This window comes from Panthera pardus, unplaced genomic scaffold (assembly GCF_024362965.1).
Source record: "Panthera pardus isolate Hobbes unplaced genomic scaffold, ASM2436296v1 HiC_scaffold_5, whole genome shotgun sequence".
NCBI classification, from domain to species: Eukaryota; Metazoa; Chordata; class Mammalia; order Carnivora; family Felidae; genus Panthera; species Panthera pardus.
Genome location: NW_026526980.1, coordinates 3,131,591 through 3,151,428, shown reverse-complemented (window position 1 = coordinate 3,151,428; position 19,838 = coordinate 3,131,591). Strand labels below are relative to the sequence as shown.

Below are 19,838 nucleotides of genomic sequence, written 5' to 3'. Positions count from 1 at the left end.
CATTACCAGAATCAAATTTTAGGATATTTTCATAACCTCCCCAAAGAAACCCCTGGCCTAGGAGCCATCACTGCTCAAAGCCGGAACCCCTCAATCTACTTTGTCTCCATAGATTGATTTGCCCGCTGGATGTTTCATGTAATGGGAATCATTCACTATGTGGTCTTTTGTGTCTGGCTTCTTTCACTCAGCACAGTGTTTTTCAAGGTGTATCCACGGGTACCATGTCTCAGTGCCTCATGCTTTTTAACTGCCAAATAGTATTTCATGGGATGGCTATACCACATTTATTTTATCCACCACGCAGGGTATCCTTTTAACTCCTCATATATTTCCCAGGTTGGCTTTGAACCCAGTCATAAAAATAAGGTTGGGCGGTGTGGAACCTAGTAGGCATTGTGTATTGCTCTCTGCCAACTGCCCCCCCCCCCCCCCCCAAGGTCCTTTCTGCCCTCCCCAAGGCTCTGCAGAGCTGGAGGGGAGGATTCCTTTGCATCTGAGAACAGTTCATTAGCATTTGTGAGAATCTGTGTGAATAACAACACCTCTTCGGGATCTGGGGGTGACCCAGGGACTGGGACCGATTCTTGGTGAAGTCACTCCTTCCCTCTCATTTGCTGCCTTCCTTGGTCTAGCAAGAAATTCCGCTGGTGGGAAACCTTCGCATATATGAAATGCTTGGGGGGGGGGGCAGTCACATTTGAATCAAGCATTCATTTAACAAATATTCATTGAGTCCTTGCAATGTCCCACGCACGTGGGACACCACAGTGAACAAAACGTTCTTTTGTGGGTGTGGAGATGCGATCCTAACTAAACTGGAGAAAAATGCAGGGAAAGGAAATACGGAGATGGAAAGTGGGGTGGGAATCACAACTTCCTGGCCATTTTAGGGGGCAAAATTACATTCTCCTTTGAGACGGTCCCTTAGATGGGGACAGATGTACAGAGATGTATGTCCTTTTTGCCTATTTATTCACCTGCGCTGCCTCGGTTACCATAAAAAAGCTGAGACGCTACTCACCAGTCTGTGCTGATTTGAGGGGAACAGGTTAAATGCCACACGAAGAGCTTTTGGGGTCAGTTCTGAGGGACTTAACTTTTCTGGTTTGGACTACAATGAGAAAATAAGTTCTCCCACGTAGGGTATTGGGCACGTACAACACAGCTCGGTTAAGGGTGGAGAGCAATCCTACTACTACTGCTGACCATAGGCACTGGTGGTACGCGTCGCCCCCGGCTCTGTCCCAGACCCTGTTCTAAGCAGCCCGGTCAGCTACACGCCCAAGGTCACACGGCCGCGCCGAGGGCCCCAGGGTATGGGGAGGAGGGGGGAAGGCCCCTGCGCTGGGCCGGGCTCGGGGCTCTCACCCTCCAGGGTCGGGGTGCCGGGGGGCCCGCACCGGCGCGTCCCGGGACTCAGGGGCAGGCACCCGGGGCCGGGCGGCGCTGGGGGCGTGGGAGGCACGGGGGGCGCGGTGCGACGCGGGCTGGAGCGGGAGCCGGAGCCGGAGCCGCAGCCGGCGGGCGGGCGGGCCGAGGCGGCTGCGGCGGCAGCGGCGGGCGGGCCGCTCTCTGCTCCGCCTCCCCTGCTCCGCCCTCCGCTCCCGCTCCGCCCTCCTGCTCGGCGCCCTCCCGCCCGCCCGCCCGCTCCCTGCGCCTCCCGCCCGCTCTCCGCTCGCTCGCTCGCTCGCTCTCGGGCCCCCCATGCGGATGTGACATTTCACGCCGCCGCCATTTTGAGAGCGAGCCGAGCCGAGCCGCCGGGCGCCGCGTCCGCTGCCGGAGCCCCGACGACGACGCCGAGGAGGCGGAGGCCGCAGCGCCCCGAGCGCGGCCGGCCAGTCGCCCGCCCGCGCCGCCGCCGCTCCCGCCGGCCCCAGGCCCCGCAGGCCCGCCGCGGCCGGCCAGGCCTCCCGCCCGCCGCGCCCGGCCCGAGGCGGGGCTGACTCCGCGGCCCCCGCCCGGCCGCCCTCCGCCCCCGGCCGGCCCGCGGCCCCGCAGCCCCGGCCCCGGCCCCGGCGGCGGGAGGCGGGCCCCGCGGCGGCGGCGGCGGCGGCGGCGGCCGCAGCGAGCGACGAGGCCGCCCGGCCCGGCCCGCCGGCCGCCCGCCCGCCTCGGCGCCGAGATTGGGCGAATCGCGAGCAAGTACGTGCGCGTCTCCCTGCCGCCGCCGCCGCCGCCGCCGCCGCCCGCCGCGGGCCGCCCCGGGGCCGCCGCCGCCGCCGACGACGCGCGGGAGGAGGAGGAGGAGGCCGCCCCGCCGCCGCCGCCGCCGCCGCCGCCCCGGCTCGCCGCCGCCGCCGCCCGCCCGCCGGGCCCGCAGCCCGGGCTCCCGGCCGCAGGCGAGGCCCAGGCCGCGGCCGACATGAACCACCAGCAGCAGCAGCAGCAGCAGCAGAAAGCGGGCGAGCAGCAGCTGAGCGAGCCCGAGGACATGGAGATGGAAGGTGAGGCCCGCGGACCGGCCTCGGCGGGGCCGGGGGGCGCCTTCCATTGTGGCCGGGGGGAGCCGCGGGAGCCACGCGAGGGGCTCGCCATCTTTAAGCAGGCCCCGGCGGCCGCGGGCCTGGGCCTGGGCCGGGCCGGGCGAGGCTGCACCGTCATGCCGGGCCCGCGCGCGCTGGGGGCGGCCGGCGGCCCCCTGCCCGGCTCATTGTCCGGGGCGCCTTCCGGCACAAAGCGCCTGGATCCCGGGCTTGTGAATGAGGGCGCCCTGGCCGCCCGAGGGACGCAGGCGTGCTCCGGGGCTGCTGGCGGCCGTCGGGTCGGGAGCCGGGCTCCGGGGGGGGGGGGGGGGTGGGGGGTGGGGAGAAGGTGGGGTGTGGGTGGGGGCGGGCCGTGCCCCGTGGCGGGCGTCCCCGGGATCTGCCTCGCCTGGCCCGGTTCTGGCCGGCGAGCTTGGGGAGCGCTCGCCCTCCGTGGACGCGGGGCTCGCCCGCACCTGCTCGCGTGCGCTCCCCCGGAGCGCCCACCGGGGCTGCGAGGCGTTCCCCCGGATCCCTTTAAAACGGCAATTCCTAGCGTCGGGCTTCATTTTGGAACAACACCTGCAAGGAAGGCACATGTTCTCCGCCTTGGGACTGGCCCCGAGTTCTGAGCCGGACGCTCTCTGTTTCTACTTACCTGTTTGGGCGGGGGGCGGGGAGGGGAGAGTTTGGTTACCCGACTGTGTGCGGTGCAGTCAGCATCCGGCCAGGTGTGTGTTTGCAACTGCGCGAGAGCCCCGCCGCACATGGCTACCTACAGCCGAATCAATCCTGACTCCAAAAGTAACTTAATTTTCTGCCCTTCTGGCAGCAGTTTCCTCAGGTACTTCCAGATACGGGGTCTTGGTTATAAAGGTTTGATGTCAAGAGTCTTTGGTTTACATATTTCGGGCAAGTTGACCATTGGAAGGCATCTTTTAGTTCTCGTGGCCCCAAGTGTTTAAAAGAGCAAAGTCAAAGTAGTCTGGAAAAACAGCTTTTTTACCTGACATGAGGGGTCAGACCGGCAGGAGCCAAAAAAGGGGGTAGCTAAGTGAAGTGGGCACTGAATGTTCTTAGTTTGCTTTTAGCCAGCGATCTCGGGTTGCATAAATGAATGGAACCTTGCTCAGGAAGCTGAGGCAAAGGACCACATTTGTCCTGTCGGGTGGCTACACGTGTGGGGCACTGCCTGCCACCCTGGTTGGTGGGAACACTTAACCATGACTGGTGTTCCCCTGTGAATGACGTACTGCCAGTAATTGGATGTTCACTGAAAAAAATGGCTTGCCAGATTGCAAAAGGCAAAGTGGTGGAAATGCCTGCAGAAAGCACTTCCCAGTGGTACTTAACAATGGGCAGTCGTGGGGAACAGGAGAGCAGAGTCCGCGCCAAGGACCGGGCTATGTATTTCCTTTGGCTTCAGGAAGGCAGTAGCTTCACGAAGCTTTTGGCATGTGTGATTAAACCAGCTAGTTGCAGGAATATGTTGCTGAGACAATTTTGGGTATTCCTTTTATGCCACATAACCAAACAGGTTGCTTTTCAGTCCCTCCCCCCCCCTTTTTTTTTTGAATAGCGCTCCATCAAGACAAAAATCCAACAGTGCTAGCATCCTGATTTCCCCTATATGTCGTTTTACCGCTTTTCCAAGTGTTTTAAAATAGTAGTGAGAAGCAGTAAAGATGGACATCACTGAAGGACCTATTTCTGATGCAGAACCGTCTTTGGGGAAATTGTCATGCCCCGAGTTCTGCGGACTTTTCTGTAAGATTGGAGAGTGCTGAAGGGTACTGGGAGAATTTTCAGAAATCCACAGTTCCAAGAAATCCACACACTCTATGCTTGCAAGATGACTTCCTTTTCTCATGGAGTTTTATTTTCATATCAAAGTTCGTATTGGAAAGGTCACCCCTGAAATCATTAATCTGCGAATTTACTGGAATCTCAAAATTGGAGGGGAAGGTTGCGGTTATTAATGCTGATTTCTAAAACTTGAGAAAACTTGTTTCTTTTGAGTGGATCTCTGTCCCAAATTCATTATCCCACCGATACCTTGCCTCTGTAGGACTTGGGATTGTCAATTCCCTGTGAGCACCGACAGGTGTGTGGTCCACAGAGCTGCCTGTGTCTTAGGCAATCTATCAGCCTTTATTAAGCTTCCCACTCCTGAAATGTGCTGGCTTTAAATATTGTAGTTTAGGATCAGGAAGAGGGGAAGAATCCTTCCTACTAAAAAGCCAGCAGGGTGGGATTTAGTGACAATCAACTCCATTTGGCTTCACGTGCCAGGTTATGCTAGTGCCTTGAACCTGCCCTGAGTCCAATAGAACTGGCAGCTGGTAGCAGTTAGGGTTCTGATCAGCTTGAGGAAGGGAAGGCTTTGTCAATGAGGAGCATCCTACCTGCCCCTCCTGGGCAGGGCCGTTTCGGAGGAGCTTGGGAGACTGGTTAGGTCGGTTGTTCTTTCCTATCAGTAGGTCAGTGTTAGTTTGCTCTCTTTCTCACTCCACTTCTCTGGGATTGCATTTGCTTTTGACGGAACTTTGCTCGGTCCTTGCGTATCTGCCGTAGAATAACAATGCTCACGCTTCGTTATTTTAAAAATGACTTGTTCTGAGCAGTTGCGAAAGTTAGAAAGGGTGAAGGGCAGAGAGGGAAGAGACGAGGGACAGGACGGCAGTTCGTGGGGGTCGGACCCCATGCCTCCTCTAGGTCCCGAAGCAGTTGATCACACGTTTCAAGTGGGGAGGCACACGCGGTGGCGGTGGTGTTATTCGGTCTGGCCAGGAAGGAATTCACTTAGCAGTTTATTCCTTGTCTAACTCAGAGGAGGTGCGGGCCGAGGGCCTGAAGGAGCAACTTGCGCAGGCCTCTGCCCTCTGAGTACTTGGAGCGGTGATCATCTGGTCAGTGCTGTGCCCTGTCCAGTCAACAGGAAGTTTTCCCAAGGCCCTTGCTTCTGCTGCATAGACGGGCCAGCACAAATGTAAATACCCTGATGTTTGTTCCCTGCTTCTTCGGCCCCTGTGAGCAATCTCCGTTGCAGAGTGTGATCTCTTAGACTGTTGGGGACAGACAGTTTTGTTTGACCTCGGTACAACACTCAGACCACTGCCGTTGGGACACCAAGCTGGGAGCAAATCAATGAGTCATCTGCAGTTTGCAAAGAATTGATCATTGACTTCAGTGTTTTTGGTTGGGAAGAGGCAGCACTGGTGGATTTCTTTTTCTTTCAAACTTTCGTGGGGAGGTGGAGTTTCGAGTTACCCTTGTGCTAAGGCAGGTTTGGGAGTGAAAGGGAGTTTCCTTGCACACACGCACCCAGATAAACCAAACCGGGCACATTTTATTCTGTCTAAAATGCAAGTTGCCTTTTCAGATAGCCCTGTAACAAGACAAAAATCACGGGAATCCCTATTTTTCTCTCGCGTTAGCCTTGGTTGGTACAACAACCGCGAAGCTACAAGATGAAAGTCAACTTAGAGAACCCAGAAGAAATACAGAAAAAAATTAGGCCAAACCTGGAAATGTCTGACTCTGAGCCTGGCAGGTTTTGGTAGGATTGGAAGTTACTCCCCACAGGCATCAACCCTTTCGATTTTCTCAGGCTGCTGATTTTGATGATCTGGGAACAAATAAAAGCTTGCTAACAGCAAATATGGGAAGAAAGTGAGTACCTTCCTCCTTGATTTTTATTTTTATTTTTATTTTTTTGCAGTCAGCTTGGTGGAAAGGGAGAAAGGGGCCGCTGAGTTCCAGCTCCTTGTGGTGTGGCAGTATGGTGGCTTGAGCACAGGCTTTGGGCCAGGCCTGAGTTTGAGTGTGGACTTTGCCATTTAATTGTGTGACAAGAGCACAGAGCTCTTGTAAAGTACTGTGCAGAGAACTGGGAGTGTGGATGTTCAATTCGTGGGGTTCCTGGGACAGTGGAGCCTTGCACGGGAGGAAGCGATCGACTTAGGACCAGAGCATGGCATACACAGGTAGGGCAGGTTGTGATTTTCCGTGGTGTGCAGAAATGTCCTACGGTGATTATGTCCTAGTGTGGACTAGGAAGAAAACAGGACCAGCCTCAATCTAAGCAGCATTATGGAATTCTGGGCTTGAGATGCCTAAAGAGGTACTTAAGGTTAATGGTATAATATTTTAAGAAACATCTGTGGATGACAGAGGACACGAGTGGACTTGGGGCGCTGACACACGGGCACTGAAGTGTGCTCAGCTCAGTAGCCCTGTGATAAAGAGTATTCCTGTTCTGGGAAAAGTTTTAGAGCATGTAATGATGATTTGAGGTTGAGAATCAGGTCACCCAGTCTCCACGCTTCGGGAGTTGGCCTTGAATTCTTCTCTCTGGATCCCCACATCCTGTTACCAAGCCCTTTGGTTTCAGCCACCACCCTAAATGAGGCCCCTGTTGCCTCATGCTGGGACTTTGCAATAGCCTTCTTGCTGGTGTCTGCTTCCATCCCTCCCGAACCTCACACGGCTCGTGCAGCTCTTTGAAAGTAGACTGCCCGCAGGACCGCTTGGCCCCTTCACCGCCCTGCTTTAGGGGGGCGCAGGTGTGCTGTATGTGGGGAGTCACACAGTCCCGTGTAGGCCATCAGAGTCCTCAGGATTGGCCTTGGCCTTCTTTGTGCTTTGGGGTCCGAACACACACAGGCTGGTGCTTCCTGGGGTGCAGCCCCGGCTTTGGGGCCTTGCATAGACACCGATGGCTTCTCTTTTGGGAATGCGCACAGGATGGATACCCCAGGACAGTGGTTCAAAACCTGTTCCCATGCCACCTTCTCCCTAAACCTTTCTGGTTGCCACGGCTGTTTGGCTTGCGCTGGAGTCCCGTAGACCGTGGTTGTCCCTCGCATACCCCTCTCTTCCTCAGTGTTGGCTTGTTAGTGTGGAAGGTGACCGTCTCCTGTTCTTTTTTTTGTTGTTTTGTTGTTCAATGTACTCGTGGGGGATATTCATGCAGGAAAAAGCAATTCTAAGGCTAAACGGTACAACAGGAGGCGGCTGGCTGGCAAGGTGGTGTGTGAAAGAGAAAGCCGAAGCCATAAACTGATGTTGCTTTGATAGCTGCTAATTCAGTTTTATTGCTTTTAACGTAAGTTGCTTCAGATGGCATTTTTGATCCTTTTGGAAGGAGGAGCTCATTTCTGTTTTCCAGACCAGGGTGTTGACGGGTCTATATAAATTACTGACTGTTTCTTCTGAGTATTTTAAAATTTGGTTTTGTTACTCTTTTGGTTTTTTGGATGAGTAGTATGTAGCCTGAGTCTTTTTGTTTGATTTCCAAGGCAAAGGGATCTTACTCTGGAGACAAAGAGTTGTAACGAGGCACTTCTTGACACGTACCGTGACAGAGTTGACTGTTCAATGTCACCTGCTTCGTGAACTTGTCCTGAACTTACTTGGACTTAAGAAAGTTGGAGGAAGCAGGATTTTAAGTGTCACGCGTAGGCAGGAAAGTCAGTTATGCCATTTTTCTAGTAAGTTAACACATGCCTTGGCTAATGAGAAGTCAGACGTGTTGAAATTCTCTTGAAGAGAAGCAGGCCTACTTCTGAGGGTTGGTGAATTAGAACTTGGAAGTTGGGAATGGGGGTAATGAGAGAGTCAGGAAATACATGGACCTGGGCAAGAGCTGAATGCTTCCAGAACATGGGGACGACGGGGCTAAGTGGGAGTCGAGCAGGAGAAGGGGGAGGGAGAGCTCGAGGGCTGCACCCTGAGAAGTGGTGGCACGGCGTGTTGTTGGGGTGGCAAGAGCTGGGGTTGGAAGGCCTCTGGGGGTAACAGGGAGCACGGTGCTCCTCGCCCCGCCCGGTGGGCCCTCCCTGGCCCCTGTGCTGCTTGTCGCCAGCTCAGTTCTTAGGCCAGCCTGGAGGTGTGGAGACTGCGCAGGTCACCGCTGCTAATGTGGACACACATGCCCAGGGGGGCCCGTGTCCTTTGGAAGAGAACAGGTTACCTGCCTGAGGGAGCTCTAGTCCACCGTTTGCCACGTGAGTGGTCAGAGTCTCAGGGTGGCTCAGGTCGATCCCTTTTTTTTTGGTCGGGTGTGGGGGAGGGGGTCATTGAGAGTCTGAAAGCTAGGGAGGAGGAGGTTCCCTTGTGTGACCACAGCGGTTCTGTGTGATTCTCCTGCCTGGCATAGAATATTCAAAGCCTAGGTCCTCCGGTTTTGATTCCGTGCCAGTGACTAAATTGGTTTTCCTGACATCCTGATACTGGTAGGACTCTTGTATCGTGTGCCAGCCCTCAGCATATCCACCTGGGGAAGGCCTTGCTCTCACAGTAAGTTGCTAAACTGGCCTCTGGTCTGAGTTTACGAGAGTGGCCTGTCTTGTAGAGTGTGATACGCTCCAGGGTGTAGCCACAGGTGTCTGGGTGGAACTAAAACTTCTCTTGGCCACCCCTCCTGCCACCCGATTCATAGTACTTTCAGAAGGAGTTGATGGGGGATTTTCCGGGGGAGACCCTGTCCAGTGGCTCTAATGTGTTGGCTGAGCAAACCCCATCACTGCGGGGTCCCTTATAAAAGGACTTATGGGCCCCGTACCTGGAGTTGGAAGTATGTTTCATCAATGCGACTTTCAGGAATAGGTTCTGTTTCAAGGCTCTTAATTGACCCTGTGCAGTGGCTGTCTTGAAACGAGTGCGTGTAACAGTTCTTAACTGTCGGTGTGGTTAAGCAGCCTAGCTTCTCTTAGTGTTGGGTGGATGATTTTGAAGTGCCTGCTTCTTGCATTCGGTGGTTTAGATCACCATGGAGGAGACATTATTCAGTCAAAGAAACTGTATGTGAAGTGGTTAAAAACATTCCTCAGTCCATAGTGCTGTTTTGTCTCCATCATGGACATTTACAAGAATTGTCCCCAAAGATTCTCAGCCTTTCTCTCTTCTATGCTGAGTGTGTAAGGATTAAGAGGATGCACAAATCGGGTGGAAAAGCCTGACTCGCAGAATGCCCTCAGAAGCAGCTGGTGGGGGCGTGGGTTGCTGTGGCCCCTTTGTGAGCCCCAGCCTTTGGGCTGACTCTCCCACTCGAGACTGGGAACGGTAGTGGCTGAGGGGTTGCCTGTCCTGGGTTGGACTGGAGTGGGGTGCTGTCCTAGCCAGGATTCCTCATTTCTCCGAAGCACTCCAGGTCTCCTCCTGGTTCTGATGAGAACAAACTGAGATCAGGTTCCTTCTTAGGCCCATCTTTCTCCAGAAATCCACTTGTTTTCATATGGGGGCGGGGGGGGGGGGGGAGGAGATGCCACATGGGTATAAGGACCCGTGCAGTGCATTACAGTGGCCACCAGCCCTGCAATTTTAGGTTTAAAATAAAATTGGGGCGCCTGGTTGGTACATTTGATGGAGCATGCAACTCTTGATCTGGGGGTCATGAGTTCTAGCCCGTTGTTGGGTGTAGAGTTTACGTTAAAAAAATTAGGGGCACCTGGGTGGCTCAGTTGGTTGAGTTGTCTGACTTTGCCTCAGATCATGATCTCGAAGTTTGTGGTTTCGAGCCCCCCATCAGACTCTGTACTGACAGCGTGGAGACTGGAGCCTGCTTTGGATTCTGTGTCTCCCTCTCTCTCTCTGCCCCTCCTCCACTCATGCTCTGCCTCTCTCAAAAATAAATATTAAAAAATTAAAAAAATTTAAATTAATCCTATTCCTTAACTGACTTGCCATATTAAAAAATGTTTTTACTAGCCACATTTCAAGTGATGAATAACCACACGTGGCTGGTGGCCACCATGTTGGACAGTGCAGGTACAGGGTACTTCTGGCAACGGCAGAAAGTGTTAGTGGCCGGTGCTGGCCTAAATGATCTGGTTGGATCCTTGGCTGGTGGTGTTTCTGGAAGCATTGGTATCACATTGAATGTTGGGAAGTGTTCTGGGAGAGCTCAGTTAAAATGAATAAAATAATTCTTGGGCAAACCCTATAGAGCTAGCTTCTCCAGTTATTTGTGGTGAAGAACCAGGTTTTTTCTTTAATTTCTAGTCCACTGTGGACATTCTAGACTGTATTTTGTAGAAATACAGTGCCAACAAACGATGTAAGTGAAATACAAGTAAACCTACAAAATACAAGCCCAGGTTTATTATTAATTCAACAAATGTACAGTTAACCGTTGAAATCAGTGATTAGAACAAACATACATCCTAAGAAAGAAAATTACAGAAACCGTTTGTGTTCATTGAAAGTGTGTGTCTAGACCATGAGTGTAGAGAGACCCTATTACACTGGTAACTGCCCGTCGGTCCGCTCTGGTAACCAAACCCGACTTTGTGTGAAGTCGCAACCCCCACATCGAGAGCCTCCATGTGTAGTTCTTAAAGTAACAAATGATCTCGCTTCTGCTGCTCATGGGGGCTGATGTTTATCCCTAGTGTTTCTCTGTTTTGCTAATACTCCTGCGAATTTAGTGCTAGAGAGGTACACCGAGAATGGGGGAGATTTTTAAAGTGATTTTCTAGAATTTCTCTGTGGACAGCTTCAGCTGTGTCTTATAAGCTCAGAGCTAAGTTCTCTTTTGTTCAAAGAAGTGGATTGCGGATCATATCTACTTTGGGGTTGCAGTTAACAAATGAACTCTGAAGTCTCGCAGGGTGTAATGTGGTCCGGTGTGACAGGCCCCTGCTTGGGTGTTGTGGGAAAGTCACATCACTGGAAAGTTCCTACATTCGATCTTCATTGTGGTTAGGTGCACAGAGGGGCACCTGTTCGCCGACCCTGTGCAGGGCTTCTCGTTTTTAGCCCTGTCCTCTTGGTCTTCTTGTCTGGCTTCCAGAGGGACCAGGAATGGAGGCTTGCATTCTCGCAGCAGCAGAGGTGATCTGTTGTGGTTCTCACAGAGCCTGGTTAGCGGGGCTCCTGTGTACCAGACATGTCCTGCCTACGGAGGGCCGGAGTTCAGGTGCCAGGTGCACATGTGCATGGGAGGGCCTCCGTGAAGGGCTCCGAAGGGGTGGTGGACAGGAGGTGGCCGTGCCACATAGTAGGGACGGGACTGGCTCCCCTGGGAAGGGTGAGTCAGCAGAGGCTTTCCTGAGGGGGGGCACATGACCGGTTTTGAGAAGGGGGCGCTGCGCTGGAGTGGTCGGAGGCAGATGTCGAATAGCACAACAGGGTTGGTCGGATCGGGACCTGTGTGTCTGTGTCCGTGGTTTAGGGTCTGTGGTAGGTGGAATAATGGCCCCCACAGATGTCCCTGTCCTAATCCCCAGAGCCAGCAACTGTATTGCCTTACGTTGCAAAGGTAAGTGTCCCTCATGGGGAGAGTATCCAGTGCTGCCCAGGTGGGCCTGGTGTAATCCTAAGGGTCCTGAGGTTGCCGTGTGGGTGGTGTGGGGTGGGAAGGCCTTGTTGGCTCTGAGGATGGAAAGGGGAGCCAAGGAATGGGGAGGTCTCTAGAAGCTGGAAAAGGCAAGAAAATAGATTTCTCGGGGTACCTGGGTGGCTCAGTAGGTTAAGCATCTGACTTCGGCCCAGGTCATGATCTCCCAGTCCGTGGGTTCAAGCCTTGCATCGGGCTCTTTGCTGACAGCTCGGAGCCTGGCGCCTGCTTCAGATTCTGTGTCTCCCTCTCTCTCTGCCCCTCTCACCCCTTCATGCTCTGTCTCTGAAAAATGAATAAACTTTAAGAAAGAAAGAGGGAAGAAAGAAAAAGAAAGAAAATAGATTTCTCCTTTGGAGCCTGCGGAAGCTACACAGCCCTGCTGACACCTTGATTTCAGCCCAAGGAGCCCAGTTTTCAGACTTCTAATCTCCAGAGCAAAGAATAAGGGTGTGTTGTTTAGGCCACTAAGTTTATAGTAATAAGTTCCAGCAGCCATCTGAAAGTCATAGCGGTCCAGGGAGGTGGGTGAGGAGCAGGTGTGTGCCCGATATTTGTAGCTGGCCTTGAACCTGTAGGGGGCTTTGGTGAAGCTTGATGAGTGCGAGGCTGCCCACCCTCACTGAGGACCCCTCACTCTGTTCTGGGCCACGTGATGTGCGGGCTCTCCGAGATGGCTGTATCATCATCCCTGCTTCATAGCAAAGCAGAACAAGACACCGAGTTACTCAGGGTCAGTAATGGGATTTGAACCCGTGCAGTCTGGCCTCACAGCCGATGGTGATTCGTCAAACCCAGTAGACCCCGTGGGTCGTGAAAGACGTGGTTACTGCTTCTTAGCTGAAACACCTCTGCTGCCTTCTCCCGCGTTCCTTCCCTCGCCAACCCTGAATGGTGTGCTGCAGTCTGTCTTCCTGGTTGAGCGTTTTTGTGTGGTTCACCACACGCTTTGAATATAGAAAGTAGCTCACTGCCAGAAGTGGTTGGGGTCACGTGTACAGCTCAGCAAGTGGATGTGTGGGTCAAGAACATACAGAGCAGAATATTATGTGCTTTCAGGGCAGGTGCCTCCCTCCTTGCGAGAATAGAATTGAAGTAACTGAGTCGGGTATTCAGTAACTGTTACATACTGAGATCCCTAGCTGAAATGGATCATCCCTAAAGCAAACCATTTGGGACTCTGCATATATGGAGAGGTGAAAAGTTGAGAAGGTTTATTAGCAGGGGCTCAGGACGTAAACATACTGCATTTCAGAGTTTCTGATTCTGTGGAGCTGGGTACCAGAGCCCCAGATTCCTTTTCCTTTTTTTTGTTTAGTATTTTTTTGTTAAGTTTAAAAAAAAATTTTTTTTAATGTTTTTATTTATTTTTGAGACAGAGACAGAGCATGGGTGGGAAAGGGGCAGAGAGAGAGGGACACAGAATCCGAAGCAGGCTCCAGGCTCTGAGCTATCAGCACAGAGCCCGACGCGGGGCTTGAACCCACAAACCCTGAGATCATGACCTGAGCCGAAGTCAGGCGCTCAACCAATTGAGCCACCCAGGCGCCCCCCCCCCTTTAATGTTTGTTTATTTTTGAGATAATGCCAGCAGAGAGACGGGGAGGGGCAGAGAGAGGGAGACAGAGGGATCAGAAGAGGAGTCCGCGCTGACAGCAGCAAGCCCGATGTGGGGCTCAGACTCACAAACTGTGAGATGGTGACCTGAGCCGGTTGGACACTCAGTGGCTGAGCCACCCAGGCATCCCAGAGACCCAGATTCCTTAACCAGGTGGGTGCTGAAAGAAACAGGGTGACCTAAGAGGCCATCCTCCTTGCCTCATAGCCACCACCTAGCCGTGTGGCATTGCTTTTATGGCATATATTGAATATTTTTTTGGGGGGGAGCCCTCTTCCCCTGACAGGGAATGCGAAGAGAGAAAAAAAAAAGACACACACACACAGACACACACACAATTTGTAGGCTTTGGGAAGCATGTTTAGTTTGGAAAGTGATTGCAGCAGTCAACGTCTATAGAATAGTTTTAAGAAACCCTAACATGGCTTCATGCAAGTCTTTGCATCTTGGACACAGCCGTGCGCTCCCACCAACCATAGGTGGGCGCTGGTGGTCCTCTTGGTTGCTAGCTCCGCTCCATTGCCGTGGGGTGATGTGAAAAGCACGGTTCCTGCCCCTTTAAGTCTTCAGGACGATTCACTTCGTTGTTAATTACCTTGGAGTGTATATGGGGAAGGGGAGAACTAGCACTGCAGATCTAAACGTTTTAGGGTCAGTAGTTCCTTGGAAATCAGAGGCTCTTATTTAAAATCTAATTTCTATTTTGATGAAGTTAGGTCCAATCATTTTTTAAAATTGTTTCTTAATGTTTATTTGTTTTTGAGAGAGAGAGAGACAGAGCCCGATCAGGGAAGGGCCAGAGAGAGACGGAGACACAGAATCCAAAGCGGGACCAGGCTCTGGGCTGACATCAGGGAGCCTGATGCAGGGCTCAAACCCGTGAGCCGTGAGATCATGACTTGAGCTGAAATTGGATGCTTAACTGACTGAGCCACTCAGGCACCCTGGTCCGATCAATTATTTGAAGGTCTCTTGGTTTTCTTGAAGTACTCTTTTCATTTTCGGTATGTTATCAGAAGCCATTTGGTCGTATGATTGTGCGTTAGAGCAGAAAGTGTCTGTCATGCCCCTGCTCTACCGATGAAGAAACCAAGGCTCTGAGGGATGGAATGGTTTCTAGATTCACATTGCCCAGTGTTGTAGCCGGTATTCACTCATGACTGAGTGAGTAGATTTAGGCTAATAAAAATTAAGTAAAATTAAACATTCAGTTACTTAGTCTCACGAGCTGTCGTTCGAGGGCTTCATAGCCACCACATGTGGGTCGTGGCTTTGGTATTGGACAGCGCAGCTGTCTATGGAGCATCTCCATTAGCACAGAAATTTGATGGGCAGGGATGCTCTGGACCCAACCTGTGGACTGGATTTTAGCTCTGCCTCTCTAGTGCACACTGCCTTGAACAGGATCATCTAGAATAATGGGAAACCGAGCATTTTCTTCTGTCATTACTTAGGAAGAAGGTTCCCCAAACCAGCTCATCATAGTGCATACTTGCTGGTAATCTTGGAATCACTGCTCAGGCACTGGGGATAGGGGTGGTTTCTCAAAGATGAAGAGGTGATAAGATGTCTTTGCTTAAGGAAAGTCAGCAGGATGTAGATAGGTCCCATGAGCACAGAATTCGTGCAGGATACAAAGTGATGAATGCCACAAGAGGTGAGGAGATAAGGCTCTGGAGGTGAAGAGAAAGATTACGTTGGCTGTGGGGGAAGCAGTGAGGTCTGGTACAGTGGTGTGGAGAGTGGGGTAGGAGGGCTGGCTGGGTGGTTAGGGTTTGAGTTCCAGGGAATTTGAGGTGAGAGCCAGAGGCAAGGCTTCCAGTAGGTGAAAATAGAGGCATCTTTGTATTTCCCGATATGTTCTTTGTGGTATAATTAACACACTGCGTGGTGTTTCTTTCCTTTTCTCCCCATCAGACTTTGAGATCAGGGGAATAGGGAAGAGTCTGGGTCATTTGCTGTGCCTCCATCCACAGTTTCTTTCCCACGTAGTACAAATAATCAGTAGTACAAAAAATGCACTGCATTTTTGTATTTTAGTTTCAGTCGGATGGGAACACGCCACAATATTTGCTAACTCTTAATTTTACCTGCTTTGGTAACAGTTAACAGAGGATTAGATTTGCACCTGCCCTTTTGTAAGTCTTTTTGATAAAACGTGTTAGTCACCATGATTTGAAAAAAATGTTAATGTTTGTTTATTTTTGAGAGAGACAGAGCACTAGCAGGGGAGGGGCAGAGAGAGAGGGAGACACAGAATCTGAAGCAGGCTCCAGGCTCCGAGCTGTCAGCACAGAGCCTGACTCGAACTCACAAACCGCGAGATCATGACCTGAGCCCAAGTCAGATGCTTAACCGATTGAGCCACCCAGGTGCCCCTAGTCATCATGATTTTTAATTTTTTTTAATGTTTTTTATTTTTGAGAGAGAAAGAGACAGAGTTGTGCACAGGGGAGGTACAGAGAGAGAAGGAGACACAGAATCTGAAGCAGCCTCCAGGCTCTGAGCTGTCATCGCAGAGCCCAATGTGGGGCTCGAAGTCACAAACTCATGACCTGAGCCAAAGTTGGACACCCGTCTGATGTAGCCACTCAGGCACCCCCAAATTTCGAACATTTTCATTACTCCGAAACGAAATCCTGTACTCATTAGGGACACTCCCCATCTCCCTACAGCCTAGGCAGCCGTCCGGCTCCTTTTTTTCAGATCTGCCCCTTCTGGGCCTTTGGTATAAATGGGATCCTGCATTGTGTGTGGTCTTTTGTGTCCAGCTTCTTGCACGGACTATCTCATCTTCAAGGCCTTTCGTGTTGTAGATGGGCCAGTGCTCCATCGAATGGGACCTCACCGTGATTTCTGTTGGAGCAAGAGGATGTGCGGGCTCCCATGATTCTGTCATCTGCAGTAGGTTTTATTTGATACGTTAAAAAATTCTTTTTCCTTTTAGGGTTTGGTTATTTTCCAGCGAGCGAGAGAGACAGAATACGAGTGGGGAGGGGCAGAAAAGGAGGGAGACCCAGAATCCCACGTGGGACTCGAACTCAGAGACCGTGAGATCATGACCTGAGCCGAATTTGGACTCTTAACTGAGCCGCCCAGGCGCCCCTTATTCAGTATGTTTTAAGGGGACTTGGAACCTTTCTGTGGCTGTGTATGTGCTTCACTACTAAATGAATGAACCGGGTGGCGCAGGGTGGGGCTCTCGGTGTCATTTGAGGGTTCGGTCAGAGCAGCAGCGGAGATGAGGGGTTGGTTAGATTTTACCATGCACAACTGTGGGCGCCGCTGACCATCTGGTGACAAGGGATCTGGTGCTGGAGTCCACCGGGCGTGGGGTCTGAGGGGAGTTGAATGGGAAGCAGGGTGAGTGAGGCCGAGCTGGAACCACACCCCTGTGGGCCTCTCACCGCTTCCAGGTGCCGCTTCCAGGTGCCGTTCCGGAAGGGCCCAGAAGGCCGAGAAACCCCCAGGCATGAAGGAATGTGGGCTCCTTGACCGCCGCCTTGCCTTCCAGGTTGCGGGTGTGGTGGCTCCCAGGTGGGAGCTCTGCAGAGTAGGGCTTGTGATTCCAGTTTCGCTAGCCCCGCACAGCGCACATCCCCCACTCGGTCTGGTCTTTGGACTCAAACTGTTTTTGCTGTCAGGATCCTGTTACGCTTTTTAAAGAGATGAAAACCCCCAAGGGCTTTAAGTAGGTGGGTTGTGTCTGTCATCATTTGCCATATTAGAAACGAAACCTATGACCCGTCTTCGTTGCTCATTTAAGAATAACAAACCATTATGTGGCAACACGAATAACGTATGTTTTACAGGAAATAAATATTTTCCCAAACCAAATTCAATGAGCAATGGCATTATTTTTACATTTTTACAAATGTCCTTATTGTCTGGCTTAATAGAAGGCAGCTGGGTTCTGTGCTCTCTCTGTTCTCTCAGCTTCTGCTTTCTGTCACTTGCTGCATGTATTGTGGCAGAAGCAGAAAAGCCAGGCTCACAGAGGCGTCTAGTTAATACAGGGGACAGTAGGTTAACAGCCTGTTCAGATAGTCGTAGCAGTTCTTTGGTACCACACCCAACTTTGGTAGCTTTTTAAAGTTGACTGCACTGTGCCAGTTCGAAACCCTGAAGATCGCTTTTCTGTTACATTAAAATTCACTGTTCTGTCTTGTACTTTGAATGGAGCTGTTCTATGCCATTCGGTGCTCATTTGGAAAATATTGATTCACTGAGTTGTCCAGGTCTTGTAAATGTTGACACATTTCATTGTGCAGCTGCATTTTAAAGCATTGAGCGTAGGGGCGCCTGGGTGGCTCAGTCAGTTAAGCGTCCGACTTCGGCTCGGGTTGTGATCTTGCGGTTCATGACTTTAAGCCCCGCGTCGGACTCTGTGCTGACAGCTCAGAGCCTGGAGCCTGCTTCAGACTCTGTCTCCCTCTCTGCCCTTCTCCTGCTCACACTCTGTCTCTGTTTCTCTCTCTCTCAAGGATAAACATTAAAAAGATTAAAACAAAACAAAACAAAACATTGAGGGGGGCACCCAGGTGGCTCAGTCAGTTGAGCATCCGACTTCTGCTCAGGTCATGATCTCGCTTGATGGGTTCAAGCCCCACGTTGGGCTGTGTGCTGACAGTCTGGAGCCTGCTTTGGATTCTGTGTCTCCCCCTCTCTCTGCCCCTCTCCCGCTCATGCTCTGTCTCTCTCTATTTCAAAAATAAACATTAAAAAAAATAAATAAAACATTGAGTGTAAATGCATAAAATAACCCATTCATGTCTTATGCCCTTGTGCCTTGCTGTTACCTAATTGGGAACAGGGTTGTCCTTAGAGTTCTAGGAAGCTCATCCAGACAAAGAGGGCAGTGGCTTTTTGTTGTGTATGAAAAGTCTTAATACTTTTCGGCGGAGTGGGTGAAGAAGGTTGGGTGGTAACTAGGGTGGCTGGGTGGCCGCTGTGTGCGCATGAGCTAATGCCATGGGGCAGGAGCAGGCAGGAGTGGGTGTCCCTGCCCCCCCCCCCCCCCCCCCCCCCCCCGCCCCTCACGCGATGTGGAAGCACCCTGACTGGGGAGTGGACTCCAGAACAGCTTTCCCCCTACTTAAAGGTGTATACAAGATGATGCTGCTATGATCAACAACAGATTTCGTGAGCGTTCAACGAGGGAGGGCTTAAGCCAAAAACAACTTGTGATTTTGATTATTTTCCTTCCTAGTCATAATGGCGACCATTCCACTTGTTAATATTTATTGTTTGTATCTCCCTCCCCCACTTCCTCCAGTTTCCAGTAGCTTGTGTGGAACAGAGCTTGTGTGGAATTCTTGGGGAAATCAGTCTGGATTTAAACATTGCTCGTAAAACGGCACACCTTGTTAAATGTGCTTCAGTTTATTGGCGCATAGTTTGTGCGTGTTAGGAAACCAGTGTTTCTGTCGATACTTTCTTTCACTTCTGTTCTGACCTCCCGCTTCCCTGGTTCCTTGCCACCTGCAGCTCCCTCTCCCCCAAGAAGAATACATTTTGATGCAAACAATGGTGTACTGCTTTGTCGAAGACCATCTGAAGGTCTTGGGGCAAAGAAGGTTTAGACTCTCCATCTTTTCTATAAAATCTTTTACTTCTCTCTTCCCTAAGAGTTAAGAGATCTGAAACCATACATCAAGGGAGTATTTAAAGAGTCAGTAAATTATTTCTTCTCTCTGCCCTGCAGGTGATTTTTTTCCCTTTTGGTTTTTTAAGTTACTGTAAAGTAAGATTGACTTGGGGAGGGGATTCTGCGAATTTAACAGCTGTATAGATTTGTGTCACCACTGCCACAATCAACATGCACAGTAGTTCACTCACTGCATGACCCCCCTCAAGTATTTCCTGTGCAGTCGCATCTTCCACTTGATGGGACCCCTGGCAACCACTGTTGTGTCCTCCGTCCCCTGCGGGTTCGTCATTTTGCAGATCTCATGTAAATGGAATCGCACAGCATGTAACTTTTTAGACTGGCTTCTTTCTTCAGGGTGTAGCATCTGGGTTCGGTGTGTCAGCGCTTCATTTCTTTTTATTGCCGAGCAGTCTTCCTTCCGGTGTATGGACGTACCACTGTTTATCCGTCCTCCCACTGCAGGACATCTGCATTGCCTCCAGTTATGTTTGGCAGTTATGAATGAAGACACTCTAAATATTAGTGGCAGGTTTCGTGTGGACATGAGTTTTCCTTTGTCTAGAGTAAGACACAGAGTTGTTGGGCCATATGGCACAGTATGCTTAACCTTACAGAAGCTCTTACCCAGACTGCTTGCCATCCTGCATCCCATGCCAGTGTACGAGAGAGCCAGCTGACCCACGTCCTTGTCGGCACTTGATATTGTCGGTGTTTTAGGTTTTAGTCATCCTAATGGCAGTAGTATCTCACTGTGGTTTTTTT

At 51.5% G+C, this 19,838-nt stretch overlaps 1 protein-coding gene across 1 annotated transcript in view; it reads left to right on the top strand.

Moving 5' to 3' along the window:
• Window positions 1-2,280: 2,280 nt before the first annotated feature.
• USP7 (ubiquitin specific peptidase 7) overlaps window positions 2,281-19,838 on the top strand; it is a 65,761-nt gene continuing 48,203 nt past the window's right edge. The window contains exon 1 of the mRNA XM_053894575.1: window positions 2,281-2,450. Coding sequence (XP_053750550.1) covers window positions 2,369-2,450 — 82 coding nt within the window. The 5' untranslated portion in view covers window positions 2,281-2,368. The remainder of the gene's footprint in view (window positions 2,451-19,838) is intronic.